The sequence below is a fragment of the Vulpes lagopus genome, chromosome 21 (assembly GCF_018345385.1).
Source record: "Vulpes lagopus strain Blue_001 chromosome 21, ASM1834538v1, whole genome shotgun sequence".
In the NCBI taxonomy this organism is placed as follows: domain Eukaryota; kingdom Metazoa; phylum Chordata; class Mammalia; order Carnivora; family Canidae; genus Vulpes; species Vulpes lagopus.
Genome location: NC_054844.1, coordinates 26,997,707 through 27,016,723, shown reverse-complemented (window position 1 = coordinate 27,016,723; position 19,017 = coordinate 26,997,707). Strand labels below are relative to the sequence as shown.

Below are 19,017 nucleotides of genomic sequence, written 5' to 3'. Positions count from 1 at the left end.
AATTTGGTAATTATTTCTAGAGATTTCCCACGAATGCTGAAGTTCTCTAATAACTATTAATAGTCTGTCAAGTGGAGCGATTAGAGTACTCTGAAGCGGCTTTAACAGTGATTGCCGAACACCTCTACTTACAAAAAGACATGTATCATGAGTAACTGAGTTACCAGGACACCCGCCTAATCTCTTTTTTAAAGATGTCAGAACCATTTTGATAATCCCAAAGCCTATCTGCACTTCTCAGAGAAAGCAATGAAATCACTGTCAATTAAATATTTAATGTTTTTCTTAACTGACAGATCTATGCGGTTAACCATTTGTTATAATATGGGTTTTAAAAATTAGGCTATGTAAATATGTTGGTATGATTTTTGTAATTAGTCTGTTTGGTACATTGATTCCTATCGTAAAGGACTGAGCTCAGTCATACTATTTTGATTGTAAAAAGATCTTAGCTGTTACCACTTTGCTCCCATGACGAATTATTGAGCATTTAAGATGTGCTTATGCCGATATTTATTCCGAAACACAACTCTCAAATTTAATAACTCTCATTTGATATTGGAGTGGGACATGAGCACTGTCTGTAATGTTTGGGTTTTCCTTCTTGCTTTGCTGTGATTAGTGCTGAGTGTTTTCTAGACACTCAAATGCCTTTTGATTTTTTTTTAAAGATTTTATTTATTTATTCATGATAGACATAGAAAGAGAGAGAGAGAGAGGGGCAGAGACACAGGCAGAAGGAGAATGCCAGGAGCCCGATGTGGGACTCCATGCCGGGAGCCCGACGTGGGACTTGATCCTGGGTTTCCAGGATCAGGATCCTGGACCCTGGGCCAAAGGCAGGCACTAAACCCCTGAGCCACCCAGGGATCCCCTGCCTTTTGATTTCAATTGAATAGGGAAAGGTCAAGAAGTTCCTAGAATAAAAACAACTCCAAATACTTAGAAAAATAGAAGATTTTCCAATTATATGGCCACCTGAGGTTTGGGATAAAGCGTGTGGGATAAATTCGGCACCTCTCCATTTTATGACGATGTTACCTTTACCTCATCTGATTTGATGATGGGCACTGGATTAACTGACCATTTTTCTTTCAGTGAACACGCGCAGATTGCAATAACTGGGTCAGGAGAAATACAGCCTAATTTCATTAAGTTTGTAAAGGAAAAAACTCTAAGAACACATCAGAAGCTATCAACACACCAGGATGATACAGCCCGTGGCTGAGACCAGCTTGTCTGTCACTGATGTTGGTGTGCATGGAACGGGTAACACTTGGAGGCTTTACCAATATTGGTGAGTTAGCTTATCTTAGAAAATGTTGGTTTGGGGGCACCTGGGTGGCTCAGTCAGTTGAGCCTCTGACTCTTGGTTTCAGCTCAGGTCATGATCTCAGGGTCCTGGGATGGAGCATGGTGTTGGCCTCTGAGCTCAGCAGGGAGCCTGCTTGAGGTTCCTTCTCTCCCTTTCCCTCTGCTCCCCCCACCCCCACTCCTGCCAGCACTCTCTCTCTCTCTCTAAAATAAATAAATCTTAAAAAAAAAAAAAACCACAAATGCTGGTTTCATAGTTTTCTAAGAACACAACTGCAAAAAGAAGCTGTAGTGCTCTATGAATGGCCTGCCTCTTCTACTATTCGTGCATTGCCTGCATTCCACTGAATTATCTTCTTGTTTCCTTGATTTTTACTGATGAAAAATGGTGTTCATTACAGCTGTCCTAATTTTCAGGGATGCTCACAATCGCACTTAGGGCTATTTGATAAAGCAAAATGAGCCAATACATCTAAGGCATTTTTATATTTGTTTGGTAAAACAACCAAGGAGCATGTATCTACAAAGGTAATAATCAGCCAGTGTGTGTTTTGAATACTGTTTTGGGAAGCTGAGATGGACAGCGGCCGGGGAGCATGAATGAACTCAGGAGGAGGTGAGGTTGGAGGGAGACTATGGGGAAGGAAGGAAAGGAGGGAGGGAGATGTGTTTATAGAGAACAAAGCAAAACTGGAAGTGAAAATACCCAGTTGTCAGCGACGAAAAGTGTGGAGAAACCGAAAGGCTACATGTTGACCAATTTCCACTTGGCAGAGCTGGCTCCAGAGTCCATGTAGACTTTGTACTGGGGAGAAGGGTATACCCGTGTCTAATGCTCCTGGTGAACCGGCCTCTGCCTTTCCCTCTGGGCTTTCACTGAGTGCCTATTCTGACCTCCAACAGCCTGATAATAGGAAAACTATTCAGTCTGTCTAGGAAACAATCTAACCTGGCTCTGATGTGTATTTAAACATTAAAAAAAATATTTTTTATTTATTTATGATAGTCACAGAGAGAGAGAGAGAGAGAGAGAGAGAGAGGCAGAGACACAGGCAGAGGGAGAAGCAGGCTCCATGCACCGGGAGCCGGATGGGCGATTCGATCCTGGGTCTCCAGGATCACGCCCTGGGACAAAGGCAGGCGCTAAACCGCTGCACCACCCAGGGATTCTGATGTGTATTTAAAGCCCAGTAATGGGGCACCTGGGTGGCTCAGTGGTTGAGCACCTGCCTCCAGCCCAGGGCATGATCCTGGGGTCCTGGGATCAAGTCCTGCCTTGGACTCCCTGCACGGAGCCTGCATCTCCCTCTGCCGATGTCTCTGCTTCTCTCTCTGTATCTCTCATGAATAGATGTATAAGATCTTTTAAAAAATAAATAGAGCCCCATTAAATTTTCAGTTTTTTGCCAGCTGCTTAGATGCCATCTTAAGCCTATACAATCGTGACAGTAAAACCACAAGTATCAGAATGAGTGTTTTCCTTTCCCCTGGGATAGATGCGCCTCTTAGTGTTGACAATGTGTTCTTCAGCACGCAGGCAAAACTACTTTCCAACATTTGATTTCCTTTCATATTTCTGCCACAGCTGACTGCTGTAAGTGTTTGATCAAAAAACACCTTTTCTTTTTCACATGGCAGATTAGCTGTGCTTCTGGACGCCAGGTAGCTTCAAAGCATGACTTTTAGTAGGTACAAATCTATCAGGAGCTTTTCATTGGCATCTAGAAACGGAGAGGCAAAGCGAGGAGAGTGGGGAGGCCAGAGTGCTTTGGTGACTGGAATATGAATGAGCCCCATGTCAAATGAGAGTCATGGAATGAAAAGCAATTTAAGACACTTTTCCCCAAACTTGCCTGCTCATCATTAAAACTTACATGGGGCCTATGACAAAATTTAGATCCTTGGGTACCATCTTAAAACCTCTAAATCCCATCTTTGAGGGTGACAGTTGGATAATCTTTGCTTTTGTCAAGTGGAGCGCTGATTGTGATGGTCAGGCAAGCTGGGGAATCACCAATCTGAAAGGACACCACTCCACAAACGTAAGAGTTGAGCAAACTGGGATTAGCTCTCAGAAAGGCATTGCTTCTTGGATGCCTAAAACCTTCAGTAGACTTGAACTTTAAAAGAATTAAACTCTGGGCACTAGAGATGGAGTCTCCAAAGCTGACAGTTGATTGGACAGCTGTGTGCAAGCCCCCGTGCAAAGCAGTCACACCATATCCTACCGATTTTTCTCTCTCCCGAACACAGAAGTGGGGTTTTTTTTTGTGGCTGTCTCCACTCGCCAGCTCCAGATCCCCTCCCCACAACAAGGCAGGTCCTGGCTGTCTCTGCCTCTGGCCACTGCCCAGGCGAATCTACTCCCACTCCCCCATGACCCTACTAATGTTCCTAAAGCCCACTTTCATCAACGTCTTTTTTTTTGATGGAAACAAAATGGAACAACCAACCAAGCAACCCCACCCCGTTACACACACATACCTGCCCCTTCTGCCTCAGATCCCTGTTGCCCTACAGAATTAAATACAACCCTCCACACGGTGTTCAAGATCTCAGTGCGGCCCCAACCCAGCTAGGCCTCTAATGTGCAATATACCTGTAACATGTGATGCACCCTACATGCACCAGCTGTGTTGTCCAGGGGGACTTGCAGCTGGATCACAACCATGCCCCCAGTTTTCCTGCTCCAGGGGCTGTGCTCGTCTGTGACCCCATCTCACCCACCCACGCTGTGCCTCCTCATCCAAGTCCGCATCCTGTGCCTGTCCCCGGATGGCCTTTCCACTCCATCTACTCCCTCAACCTGAGTATGCTCTACCACACTCCGCATCTTTACTGTTCTATTTTGTGTTTTACTGGGAGCTCCCTGAGAACACAGTCTATATTTGAGGAAAGTACCTTTTAATTGCTCACACTGCCAAGTACGTGGGAGTGCCAAGAAAGGCCAGAGCCATGTGACCAGAATCATGAGACTGCAGAAAAAGATGGTGTCCCTGTAACTTATCAGCTGAGAGACTTCGGAAGAGCTCCTCAGCCTTTCGGAGCTTTGGTTCCTTTATTAGCATAGTAGGTCACGCTGCTACTACCAACCCTACAGTATTATGGTAAGGAACTGGGTGTCCGTGAAAGTGTCTTTACTCCCAGTACTTGCTCAGTGATGATTCATAGCTGTCCTTCCCTTATTTTTTAAAAAAATTTATAAAAAACATTTTATTTATTTATTCATGAGAGACAGAGAGAGAGAGGGAGAGAGAGAGGCAGAGACACAGGTAGAGGGAGAAGCAGGCTCCATGCAGGGAGCCCGACGTGGGACTCGATCCCAGGTCCCCAGGATCACGCCCTGGGCTGAAGGTGGCGCTAAACCGCTGAGCTACCTGGGCTGCCCGGTCCTTCCCTTCTTAATGCACATTGACGATATTAAATATGCTAAATAAAGCAGTAAATACTTATAGATCCACTTTCCTAGTTTCTAACTCGAATTATCTCAAGTTTTCATGTAGGTGCAGAAATCCTTGTGGAGTTAACTTGGCCTGAAAAAAAGATGGAAAGCAGCAATCTTTCCTGGTCAGTTATGTGCATTTTTAAAAATAAGCCTACTTAAGCTATTATTTTGGAAAACTGTAATTTCATTGGTAATCCCTCATCCATTTACGCCCAGGAGTTTCTAAAGGTAAAAATCCCCAACTGTAGAAGCTAGAAATACAAAGACAGATGAGTAAGAACGGTGGCACAATTCCCTGAGAAAATGCCTGCGGTAGTTGTGACAAGGGCCGAGGACACAGGCAAGAAAGGAGAACTAGAAAAGCCTGTTTTGGGTACCCGGGTGGCTCAGCGGTTTAGCACCACCTTCGGCCCAGGGTGGGATTCTGGGGACTTGGGATCAAGTCCCGTGTCGGGCTCCCTGCATGGAGCCTGCTTCTCCCTCTGCTTGTGTCTGCCTCTCTCTCTCTTTCTCTCACAAATAAATAAAATCTTAAAAAAAAAAAGAAAGAAAGCCTGTTTTTTTTTTTTGTTGTTGTTGTTTTTTTAATGCTGATTAATGGCCATGCTTGTCACGCCAATAGAAAACATCAACTCCTAATTTCAGGTGTTGTTAAAATGTGGTTACGCTACCACGCTAAAAGTTTGTACTAACGCAATCAGATTTCATCTTTCAGGCATGGCTCAGGACCAAGGTAATTCTGGAATTTTTCAGATCCAGGCTGAAGGAAGGGAACTGAGGCCTGGCAGTCTTAGGCTGGGAGAGCCGAATGAGGTGGGTGGAAGGGGATGGGGCAGGGCTAGAAGGTGTCAGCTTTGGGTTCACAGTCCCAGTCCATTTATAAACACCACTGAGCCTTACCCCTCGGGCCTACACAACTGAAAAAGTTCCTGGCAAAAAAGTGCAAATCCTTTTTTATTTCCTAGAACTGGAATTCTCATTTAACTGGTTTTCTGGGAAAATAAAGGTTTACTTTACTTTGTCATGGGTGACTTCTTTCTTTCTTTCTTTCTTTCTTTCTTTCTTCTTCTTTCTTCTTTCTTTCTTTCTTTCTTTCTTTCTTTCTTTCTTTCTTCTTTCTTTCTTTCTTTCTTTCTTTCTTTTCTTTCTTTCTTTTCTCCCCAGCTTTACTGAGGTATAACTGACAAAATGGTAAGATATTTGAAAATGTACATTATGATGATTTGATATACAGATGCAATGTGGAAGGATTCCAACCCCCTCCCCCCACATCTAGTTAATTAGCACACCCACATGGGTGATTTTCTTGAGATCACAAAGCCCAGAGCACACCTTTGAGATCATCTTAGAGTTTAACACCTGGTTCTTTTTTTAAAACACAAGGACCACTGAAATACCAAGAATAATGACAGCTACGAGACCCCGTGAGGCCACTATTAGTAAAAATTTCCAAGGGAAATAGAAACCTAAAAATCTTGGAAAGTACTTTTGTTTTAACCACAGGTCAATTACAAAAATAGAAATCAGAGAAAACGTATTTTCTTGAATCAAAGTAACTAAATTTAGGTGAATTAATATTTATTCAGAATAACTCTAATGCTATTTGTTATTCTAAACCTTCAGAGAACTCCATCTGATATAGGGGTAGTTGAAAGCATCATAACCAACAGTGTAGCTGGTAAAAGGTTCCTTGGCTTTATTCAAAGCATTATTCTAGACTTAACACATAGGTTTTATTAGAAGCTTAAGAGGAAAAAACAGGCCATCAGAAATAGGGAGAAGATGAGGGCATACAGGTGTTTTACACATGGGACTTCACACGCCCAGATATAAGAAGCTTGCTATGGAATCCTGCCATCTCTTCCCACGTTTGTTTAAACCAACCAACCAACCCAAAAACCTCAGTCCCGACAGTGTGAACAGTGGTCACCTCGTTCCAGCAACAACATTTCATTCATTCACCAAACACTGGCGTCCCTACCACGTGCTGGCATTGAGAGCCAGGAGGAGCAAGAGACATTCCCTTCCTTTGCCAAGCTCATTGCCTAATAGAGAACACAGATATTTAGAATAACCCATGTAAGAGCGATCGTTAAGGTGGGCACAGGGTACTTTGAGGCACTGGGGAAGCCACCTCAGCTCAACGGCTTTCAGAGGAGACCTCTGATGTCCCAGGAATTAACCTAGGAAGTAGAGGTGGAAGTAGCTTCTGGAAACTGAACTACCATAAGCCAAGGCAGAGAGGCATGAGGAAGAGGAGTAATTGCAGTAGGACCGTAGCACAAAAGTAAAGGGAGGGCTGACGGAGAGGAGGCTGGACACGTGGTCCTGAATATAAAATTCTGAGTTAATAAATTGTGCTTATGACTTGCTCTGTTTTGTTTTTAAAGCCTTGGTTCCTTGATTGCATGCAAAATTATTCTATTGAGACAAAATTTATTTTATTTTTAGTTCTGTTTGGCTGTGTATTTTTAAAAATAATTATACTCCTTGGGGAGCAGTAAATGACAGATGTAAATTCTGTAGAAATGCCAATTACAGTTTGATCATAGATCATGTAGCAGTTACCTGCTTTTACCGGGGGACACAGAGTGGGGGAGGATGGCAAGTGCTGAACATCTGAAGAGAAATCAGCTCCTCTTCTTTGAGGTCTAGGGGTACTGAGTGTCTGGACACAGTTTGGGAGGGAGGGAGGGAGGAAGTGCAGGAGTACCTAGAGAAGGCCCTCACCAGGGGTGAACTAAATCCGCATTTCCTGTCTCTTTTCTCGGGCAAACTCTGCAAGACTTCTGTACTGCCTCACCTCACACTGTGATCAGGTGCTAGACTGGTCAACAGTAGCATAAGGCTCTGGAATCTCAGCAGTAGAGTCTGCAGTCAAAGCAGGTCTGCCCCTTTCCTGGGCACAGCGAATACGTAAGCACCACATCTACTGAGAGACAGCACCCTAGGAGGGCAGCTAACCGACAACTAATCGATTCCATCTGCAAATGCACTGAGGCTTTCCACGTCCACTCTCCTGTACCGACTCTGGGCATCAGAGCACCTTTTCTCCAACTCTCCCGACAAGCTCTGCACTTGGAAGGTTCCTTTGCACCACTTAAGCAAATCATCGCTTATTAGCGACTTTAGGTAAACTCCAGGTCCTTTAGATGACTTTCCTTCTTCTTTGTCCTGGATATTTTAAAATGACAGGTAAAAATATCTATTCTCAGAGCTGTAGGAGATAAAAATGGTTGCCCTGAAGGGAATGAACTCTTGATTTAGCTAAGCTTCGTTTTACAGAGTATATCTCAAATAATACAGCAGTGCCTGAAATTAACATCTGACAAATTTCACTGTGAAGTAGTCGATTTTCTCTGCTGTCGTACTTTTTTGCAGTTTTTTTTTTTTTTAAACAAGGTAAACTCGGTAAACTGAACAAAAGAATGAAGACACAGGGATCCCTGGGTGGCGCAGTGGTTTAGCACCTGCCTTTGGCCCAGGGCGTGATCCTGGAGACCCAGGATCGAATCCCACGACGGGCTCCCGGGGCATGGAGCCTGCTTCTCCCTCTGCCTGTGTCTCTGCCTCTCTCTCTCTCTCTGTGACTATCATAAATAAATAAATAAAAATTAAAAAAAAAAAAAGAATGAAGACACAGAAAACAAAAACATCCTTGTTCTGAGACCAGGGCCACGTCCTAAGAGCAAAGTGGTTCCTGTTCCTAGGTGAGAAGAGAAAAATGCTAGCCTGCTGTTGTCCCTCCACAGCAGGACAATAAGGAGAGTGTATCTTGGCCGCTAGACCAAGAGACTGGCACTTTCTGCCACTCCTGGGAGGATTTCCCCTTACCTATTAGCTCTTCTTTATTAACTTTTTGACTAACTGCTATTAAACGCTCCCTAGCACACTAACTGCTTTATATAACTCAATTTATCTTCACTACAACATGGGCATTATTATTGGCCCCATCTCACAAATGAAAGGATGAGGCAAGGGGAAGCCAAGGAAATCACTCAAGGTCACACACAGAGTAAGCTGCAGAAGCTGGGTAGGTCTGCTGCTGCAACCTTGCTACTGTACACTCTACTGCCCTTAGTGACCATGCTGAGTTCATGAAGAAGTGAGAAACCATCTGTATGGAAAGCATTCCCCTGTACCTATTATAATCCTAAACCACTTAACAAAACTTTTCTGTGGGATTTACCTATGTCCATCCTCCCCCATTACCAAGCCCTATACTCCCTCCCCACTGGGAGGAAGGGAAGCGCAGGGATAGGGTAGTAACAGCCGGCACCTTCTCAAAGCATGCTGTTTCCAGACTGTCTCCCTTTGTCACCTCATTAAGGAATGACTATAAAGAATCAAAGAGAACAACAGTCTGCCGACCTCCTGGCCCCCTCACATGACCCAACTTACTCCATGGAGTCGATGATTTTTTTTGGCTCCACTGGGCATGGATAGATGACTTCATCAATGTGCTTCAGGTTACAATTTGAAAAGGCAGTAGAGATATGTATGAAGGCTTCCAGCTTTGGCATCTGACTGGCCATGAGCAAGAGCTGCTGGGTAGCAGTGACATTAAGTTGCACGGCATGTCTGCAGGAGGTTAAGCAGAAGGAAGTAATGAGGCAACCCGCCATTGCTAGAACTTCACCTACTCCAAAAACTGTCATGTCTATCTGATTTTTGTGGCTGCACCATAGAACCACGAAGAAAAGTATGGGTCCCAGCTACACAGTTATGCAATGTCTGGAATGTGTTATATGTTGTTTATGCATTCTGTGCACATAAATCCTATTCATTAAAGCATTGTTCATATTGCATTTCGAGATTGCTTGGTTCTAAATGTGCTAAAGGAAAAAAGAATCATAATCCTCTGGATGTATAAAGGGGCTTCCTAAACAGCTCTTAAAAATATAAAAATATAAAAAAAATAAAATAAAAAAAAATATAAAAATATATAAATTGAGCATCTAACTCAAGAAGCTGGAAAATTCAAATAAATTGTGGGACAGCAACAGTGGATGGATGTAGAATGAGAAATATAAATTTCCATCGCAAAGGTCCAGGTCAGACTTAAAATTTGATGTAAAAATCTGAAATTTTAGCTAATAGGACACGAAGTTAGATAAGCACAATATGTGATGACAATGGAATGGTTCATTCTAGAAATACATGGTCTCTACCATATCAGGAACCCTACTACTCTAACTAAAAAAAGAGAAAAACTAAATGATCCTCTATAATGTATTTTTAAAAGTTTTAAATGACATTCAGTATCCATTTCCAATTTAAGTTTTAAAAATTCACTAAAAGAATAAATGATTAAAATATATCCCGTTCACTCTGCTAGCCTGTATCACATTTAATGGTGAAAAGTTTTAAAGTCAGGGGCAAGAAGGATGCCTACAATCACTACTACTATTTAATATTGCTCTGAACTTCCACCTGGTAATCAGTGAGGAAAATAAAATGAATTAGCAGATATAAAAGGTGTAAAGGCAGTCACAAAAATCCCTGTCAGATTACATACTTGTGTATCTGGAAAATAAACAGAAGAGCTAAAAAAACCACCCTGGGACATGTAATGATTAATTCAGGAAAGTGTCCATTTATAAAAGTTATGTAAAAGGAAAAAAACCTGGAGAATATGGTGAAAGAAAGGCACATAGTCAAACCAAACATTTAAAAAATATATCAAGTTAAGAATAAATGAACAGACTATATACATAAAATGATATAACTTCTTTAAGGGTTATAGAAAAATTGAATAAACAATAAACATTGTTCTTGGATAGGAAGAACCAATGTTTTAAATATGTTGAGTTTTTCTAAATTCATTGATATGTTCAAGGTATTCCTAATCAAATTTGCAATTTTTTAAGAACTTGAAAAAGTTATCCTAAGTTTAATCAAGTTGTATAAGCAGAAGAGAATAGTCAGGAAAATTACAAAAAGAAAATTATGTGTATATACTTGCCTAATAAAATAAAAATTACTGTAATAAAATGCTGTGGTGTTGGAAGAGAAAGCCTAAGTAATAGAACAAAATAAAGAGTCCAACAATGGAAATTCAGTATATTATAAAAGCTTCACTTTAAATAAAGAATAAAAGCAAATCATTTAATAAGTGTCACTTAAGAAGTAGCCATCTGTTAGAAATTCTTTCAAAAGCTACTCTATATTCACACCCACATTACTTTCCTTTTTATAGAATTTTCCCTTTTGTCTTTATAGGCAAATAAACTCTAAACGGGTCAAAGATTTAAAGGTGAAAATGAAGCAATAAAAATTCTAGACGAAATTATGAATAACTGAATAAATAATAAAAATAGTTGAGGACAAATGATACACTGTTAAAATATTTTGAGCCTTATAAAATACAAAAAAAATCAATATGCTTAATATTCCAACAGGTCTTAAAATTGACAAGAAAAAAAAATGTTTCAGTAGAAAAATAGGCAAAGAACATGACTAGGCATTTCACAAAAGAATAAAATGCCCATCAGCATTTCCACATCTTCAACTTTTTATTATTTATTTATTTATTTAAAAATTTTAAATTATCAACAAAATCAAAATCTGCAATGGCATTTCCATTGTATTGGCAACATTAAAAATGAAGAATTATAATACAGTATGGGTGTGGGTGTCAGAAATGAGCATTCATGTGCATGGGGACAATGTAAATCAGTACCATCTTTGTGGAAAACTACTTAGCATATGTTAAAATGTAAACCATTTGTAACCTGGGCACACCTGTACATCTCTAACAATTTTACTTCTAGACATTTATCCAAAGTAAAGCACACAAAGATATAACAAAATGCAGGCACAGAGTGGTTCATTGAAGCATTGTTTCTAACACTGAAAAATTAGGACAATCCAAAAATATCTACCAATACAGAACTAGTCGAGTATGTTATCTACATGTATAATGGAATATCATGCAGTTATTAGAAATTATAATAGCGTATCTATTGACAATGAAAGATAACCAAAGATATAATTGAGCAAGTTGCTAAACAATTATTAATATGATGCCAAAAAAATATCAAATTTCTGGGTGGAGTTGAACATAAATCTATTTTATTATGGATGCGTAAAGAAGAGTTGGAATGGATGCTCTCCATAATATTAAATGGTTATCTCTGGATAGTGAGATCTTTGAAGAAGTTTTACTCCTTAAAGTTACTTTTCATCGAGAATATATCTTTTTTTTTTTTTTTACATTTTTTTTTTGTTTAAATTCAATTTAGTTAACAAACTATGAGTTTCAGGGGTAGGATTTAGTGATTCATCATTTGCATATATCTTTTTTCTTTTTTAATGGAAACCACAAAGAAACTTACACACATACACACACTTGTACACGTGCACATTCATGCACACATGTGTACACACACACACACACACACACACGAGTCATGAGAGGGAAATGGGAATGTACCTCAGATGGTCATCAAAGCGCACGGTGGCTGCACAGTGGAAGACAATGTTTGTACAGGAGAGAAGCTCCTGCATGTCCTCCTTGCTGATTGCAAAGTCATTCTGATTGAGATCGGCATAGATAGCTCTGATCTTCTCATGCACATTTGGACAAACTTCTTTGACTTTTTCAAACAGCTAAAACATAAATATAAATCAATATGCAGAGAGCATCATCACCATCACATTGTTCTTGTTTTTGCTAACTTATTTCATTATAATTCTCAAAACCCAGTTTTATTTGCAATATCACTCAAAGAAGGTATTTACTCAAGAGGCATTTGTTTTACTTCATGTGACCTGGTCGGCTTAGTAATTTCTGCTCCTCTTCATTTGATAAGCATTCAAAGATAAAATCAGTTCTAATAACTAGTAAGGAGTATATTTTGAGCTTTTCCTGCAGAGTGAAGGAGTGACAGGAAGTCCTCCATATCCTGCCCCATCCTCTTTTCCCCCACAAGGCAGCTTGGTGTTTATACTTGGTGATTGTTTCCATCCTTGGCTGGGAAATGTGGTTTTCAGTGCAAATTATCAGCCTTTACAAATTACCAGCAAAATCACCAGCCTTTACAAGGGAGGTCTCATGGGCACAAGTGTAAAACTACATAGTTCACCGGCCCAGAGAAACCATATGTCTTAGCAGCACAAACCTATTAGAAAATAAAAAAGTAAGCAAATTTGTAATGGGCAAAACGAATACAACTTTTATATAATCTCATTGTAGTATCAATGGCCGTTATTGTCTAGTAAGAGACTCACATGAGTTTATGTACTTTTTATGGGATTTCAATTGATTTCTTCATATTCTAATTTATTTATAAAGGAAAGAACACTGGCAGTTTTAGCTTTTGTTACAATTATTCTTTTTTTTTTTTTTTTTTGTTACAATTATTCTGATGGAACAGTCTCTACTTTCCCTTCCACATACAAGTTCTTAGATTAAATTGGTATTTTCCATTTTCTCAAATAATATAATTCTAACAAAATGATCTTGGCTTCAATCTGTTTTGATAAAATGAAATTCTACCATAGTATTGGTATGGGACGTTAACAGTGAGGAAAAGTAAAGCTAAAAGTTTAGAAGGGTTAGGAGCAGAGAAAACTAGTCTGTGGTTTTGATTACAGTAGAGTAACAGAGCCTGTCCTCTTCTCCCCCTTCTGCCCCCAAATAATGTTTGCATTTCTTCCTCGATTGCAGGCTTCTTCTCTCCATTGGAGATCCATCCTAGGCTTTTTTTATTGGGTAATAAGAAGTTGACCTTAAGTAGTCAGAGAAATCATGCCTCATTTGAATCAGGCAAGACCATGTTCAGAGGTTTTTCTGGGAATCCAGTGAAGGTGATCAGAGAAGGAAGTCAAATCTAGAGAATTAATATACTTCCGCCTTTGAGCTACCATTTTTCTGCACTGCAGGATCAGCCTCGCAGTACCATGCTACTTGAGTTCTGAAAACATCTGGAAGGTAGATCAATCCTCAGTGCGTTTTTGACATTTGGGATTGATGAGGTGGATAAAGTGTCTATGGGACATTCTCAACAAAGGTCATTCTGGCTCTTCCAGAAAGATACCTTACACCTTTTATAATCTCTATGGATCATAAGCATGCTAAATACTAGTTTTCACTGTCAAATGTTTCCCTTCTTGTGGTCCATGTTAATTGGGTGAAAAATTGGATATTTTTGGGTAAATTTATCTAAAATTTGCACAGTTTCCCCCCTTTTAAAAAAGGAATTGGATTTGTAGAAAGTTCAGTTTTGAGTCTGCATGATAGATTTTATTTACATGAAATTTATTAAGGGTTCTGTGGAACCTTTGATTTTGGCCTGTGATGACTTCTGGCTACGTAAGAGCAGTAAGTGGAAAATAATTTTGGTGTCCATCCTTCCAGCAATGGAGATCCTCACACACAATGTAAGCTACCACACAGATTTTCTTTTGCCTTTGGTTTTTATGACTTTAAAAGGCAGAGAATCCTGTTACCCCATATTGTACTTTTAGATCACCTGTGTAAATGTGATAAATGGAGATAAGTACCATTTCAGGAAATAGTATTTCTTTTTTTTTTAAGATTTTATTTATTTATTCATGAGAGACACATGGAGAGAGGCAGAGGGAGAAGCAAGCTCCCCACAGGGAGCCCAATGCGGACTCCATCCTGGGACTCCGGGATCATGACCTCAGCAGAAGGCAGAGGCTCAACTATTGAGCCACCCATGTGTCCCAGGAAATAGTATTCCAATCCATATTCTATTTATTGATTACATTTTCCAATGTGAAGTGGTATCTAAGTGAACAGATATTTAATTTTTTTAAAGTCTAAGTTTTCTAATCCAGATGGGATTGCTTATGGTCAATTGAAATAAATCAGTGAATTGGCTGCATCAATTCAAACCACAAGGCTAAGTGAGGGTCATATTTTACTATACTATCCATGGCCAGTAATATGACTTGCTTCATCTGGCATCTCACTATTTCGCTACAGCCTCTAACAAAATAACGCTTCTTGAATGTTGCCACGTCCTAAATAGACTGCTGAGATTCCAGCCAACTGCTATCAGGTCAGTGCCTTCAAAGTGTTATCCACCGAGCAAACCACATTGGAATAACTAGGATGCGCATTAAAACTGTATTTCCAGACCCCGGCCCCATCCACTAAGTAAGAAATGACTGGGGCACACCTAGGAGTCTGCATTTCACATCAGGTTCCCTGGTTCATTTTAACTGATCCCAAGACGAGAACTCCTTCTTCAGCTGGAGTGTTAACATAGATTAATGGCTCATGAACAACGGTGTTGGACTTATTTCCCTATATAACTGTCCAGGGCAGTTAAAAGGAGTTAAAAGTACATCCACAGGTTTCAAACGGTATAGGCATAAAATAAAAAAATCTAAGCACCCAGTTAAAAATGACTTCCTTACTCTACCCTGTGAGATCCTGGCTCAGTAGGTTTGGCATGTTACCCAGGCAGGTATATTCCTTAACCAGCTCCATAGGCCATACTTGGTGAAACATTAATTTTGAAAATTCATATCCATTTTTAAAGTCAGGGTTTAAATTTCCCCCTCTGGTTGGTAAACTCCTTTGTTCTTGTTTATTATATTATGCTGGATGGCACCCAGTGCACCAGAAAGGCTCAAGTGTTGCTTGTTAGATTGAAATTAATTACTGTAAGAAGAGTAATAGAACCAGGGGTGGGAGCTTGATTCCTGGAATCGTTTGTTCACCAGCTCCTTTGTGTTGGTGACATGAAAGACAGCCGGTAACTACCACAAGTTGAAGAAACAAAGTGTTCCCTTGGGTCCTCTGCATTGACTGCAAACGGGAGCTGGAAAGACTCAGAGCAGAACCTTTGCTTTTATAATAATGCCACAAGTGAAGGACAGAAGATATGCTGCAAATGGGTCCTCAGTGGACACGAGCTCTTCAGAAAGTTTCTCTTGCTGATGTGAGACATTCATTAAAGGTGGGAAGAAAAATCGATGGAACAAAGATGAGTGAGGAAAAAAGTACATAATTTCAAAAATTTCATTGAAGGTCCACCACTAAAGAACTTAATGTACTTATTTTAGATTCCAAGATCTATCACATTCCCTCTCATATAGTCTTTATTTAATGGCACAGGCCTGAGAAGGTAGAGTGGAGTGGCTACTGCCACTGATGAAGACTCAAGTGGAGGGAGGGACTGCTGTGTTTCCATTTTCTGAAACCCTGCTCTTGACAGAGGACACTTTGCTGTGGTCACTGAAAGATCTCAAGGTAAGAGGCGATCTAAACATTTCAAACTTGGGGCGCCTGGGTGGCTCAGTCAGTTGAGCATCCGACTCTTGATTTCGGCTCAGGGTGGTAAGATCGAGCCTCCCTTAAGCCTTGCTCAAGATTCTCTCTCTCTCTCTCTCTGCCTCTCTTCCCTCCTCCTTCCTTCCCTCTCTCTCGCTCTCTTTTAAATAAGTAAATCTTAAAAAAAAATAAACATTTCAAACTGATAACAAAGCTATACATTTCTCTTGGAAAGTCTAGCAGTGTTCTATTGATTTGATGTTATACAGCAGGTATTTTTCTCTCTTCATTTGTTTCAAACACAAGAGACCATTCCATTTTTGGCAATAGGTACTGACAGCCCAGAGGCAAGAGAGAAGCTTTGCAAATCGTAAGTGAGAAAATCAGCAGAAAGACCAGAAAGAGGAATATTCTGGATTTGATAAATTCCCTGGGTATGACTTCTTAGCCAGATACCAGGACTGTATTCTTATCAGAAGCAGGGATTGGACAAGGGGCTGGGGGGCGTGGCACTTATTTTACACTATTGAAACAGTTTAGAGGTCCTGAGCTTGGGTTTCTACAATCCACTTGTTATCCACGTGACCTCACTTTGTTGTTGTTGTTGTTTTTAAAGATTTTACTTATTTGAGAGAGAGAAAGCACAAAGAGGAGGCAGAGAGAGAGGGAGAAGCAGACTCGCTGCTGAGCAGGGAGCCTGTTGTGGGGCTCGATCTCAGGACCCTGGGGTCATGACCTGGGCCAAAGGCAGACACTTAAACGACTGAGCCACCCAGGGGCCCCTATCTGACCTCACTTTGGAGGTACCCAATAGCTACTCTCTGGGGACCACTGAAGTCACGATATCTTTAATAATCTTGAGTCTTCGATCTTTATTCAGTGTTGAGTCCCTCTCTTTAAATATAACTCTGTTCTCTTGTTCCAGCAGCCCACCAAAATTTGCCTAATATTTCTATTGGGGAAAAAACACGTAAGGTCTCTTAAGCTAGAGGGCAATCCCTGTGGAGTACCAGCTGTCCCAAAGCAAAAGAGAACCTGTAATATTTATCGGAGAAATTTTGGTGTGCTGAGTACAAGCAAATCAACAGATCCTGCAAGTTAGCTCTTGAGCAAGAAGGACTTACCAAGAGAGGATATAATCTAAACTAAAAAACAAATAAGTGCAAGTAAATTAAGGCAGAAACTATCACACCCAATGTAAAGATTCACAAAAACTTACAAAATGTTACGATTTTGCTAGTTCACTAATAATTCTCCTAAGATCTAAAGGATTAACCTGGAAGTTTTTGTCGCTTTAGTGAGGGCCATTTCTATAGGACCATAAAGCTGTACGGTGTAACAGTGTAGTTATCAAACTTTGGCATGTAGCAGGGTTACCTAGAAAGCTGTTAAAACAAAAACAAAAACAAAAACACAACCCCAGATGTCCTGATGCTGGAGATTCTAACCTGGTTCTGGGTGGAAGCTTGGGCATCCGTACTTTGAACAAGCTCTCCGGTGAGTGTGATCCACGCTGTGGGTGAGAGCCCCGGAAGGCCTGGGTTTGAATCCTTGTTCTCCTGTTTATGAGTTCAGTGACTGGGGCAAGTTAGTCACCACTTGGGGCCTCAGTGTTTTCATTGGCCTATGTATCTAAAATGCTTATTGCTAGAGAACTAATGATTCAGCATATATTCTGCTACTCTTCAAAACAATTTTGCATTAAAACATCTTAGTTTCACTTTGCATAGAAATCTGTAGTAAACACCGAAGAGGACACAGTGCTCAGCTCATTGTCTCATTATGTGTTGTGCCTCCAAGGTCATTTTCACAGAGTTTGTTGAGAGAGGTAACAGAGGCTAAGAGGAACTAGGGTGGTTGGGAAGATGGAAACCAATCTTAAGATGACTTCCAAGTCCCTACTAGTAGATTTGGTGGCATCTCTGCATCCTCCACACTAAAGGATGGGGAAAGCGATGATGTTAACCCAGAAGTGGCCATCGTCTTACCTTCCTAAGGAGGTGGCCATCACTAGCAAATGTGCCACCTGGAGAGCAGGGCAAGACAATCAGAGCTTAGAGGATGTAATTTCTCAGGGGCAGCAATGCAAGGCAGTGGGGATGGTGTGAATTTTAGAAGTAAGAGGCCTGCCTTTAAATCCTTTGTGCTTCGTTGGCATTTCCTCGGACAGGTGAAAACTTCCCTGGATGAGTTTCTCACCTGTGAGGTAGCAAGAGCGCATACCACAGGTTTGTGAGGGCAAACAGGCCAACGCCAAGTCAGATGCCTAACGGAGTGCCTGCTGCTTAGTAGGTTCAGGATCATAGGAAAACTCTTCCACATAGACAGCAATACTCGGCTTTAAAAAGCTGCTAATCAGACATCTGTGTGTGTGTGTGTGTGTGTGTGCACGTGCACATGCGTGTATTTGTTGGGTCATCCATTCCAAGGTTTCTGATTATATACTATGTGATCCAGACACCTCTGCAAATTGAACGTATTTCAGAGTCAAGTTGAATCCTGTGGCTTGGTGACTTTTTGAGTGAAATGAGTATGGGCAATTTGAAGCTTTTAAGAAAGAGACTTGATGTGACTGGAAGAAATTGAAAAGGAAGGAAAAAGTTGGATGTGTGAAATCATGCCAGTGATTGAATTACCTAGTAAATTGTATTGCAAAAGAAAATAAGAGATTGAGAAAATAAATTGCTTCTGTTTCTGGGACTGTTATTATATCCCCAGGACTAAATCAATTTCTTTCTTCAATTTTTTTTTTTTCTTAAGAGAAAGGAAAGGGCCCACAGGGAGTAGGCTTAACATGCTTCAAATAATCCAAGTTGAGTAACTGTCAAATGGAAGGCCAGCTTCACTCCTTTAAAAGTGTGTGCTTGTTAATTCATGGGGAAATTTAAATTCTGGGGAAGATGATATCTTTTTGGGTTGTTCCAAGTTCATAGAAGCGTCTCGCTTTTGGTGGCATAGTTTCTTAGGAAAAAAAAAAGGAATGGAACAAAATTGTCTTTGGGAATTT

The 19,017-nt window shown here is 40.6% G+C and overlaps 1 protein-coding gene across 2 annotated transcripts in view; it reads right to left on the bottom strand.

Annotated features, from left to right (window-relative positions):
* The window catches only part of FAR2 (fatty acyl-CoA reductase 2), a 136,236-nt gene that overhangs the window by 17,476 nt on the left and 99,743 nt on the right, over positions 1-19,017 (bottom strand). For both annotated transcript variants that reach the window (XM_041736144.1, XM_041736143.1), the window contains 2 exons: positions 12,195-12,370; positions 9,161-9,340 (listed from right to left, as the gene is read on the bottom strand). In XM_041736144.1, coding sequence (XP_041592078.1) covers positions 9,161-9,340; positions 12,195-12,370 — 356 coding nt within the window. The remainder of the gene's footprint in view (positions 1-9,160; positions 9,341-12,194; positions 12,371-19,017) is intronic.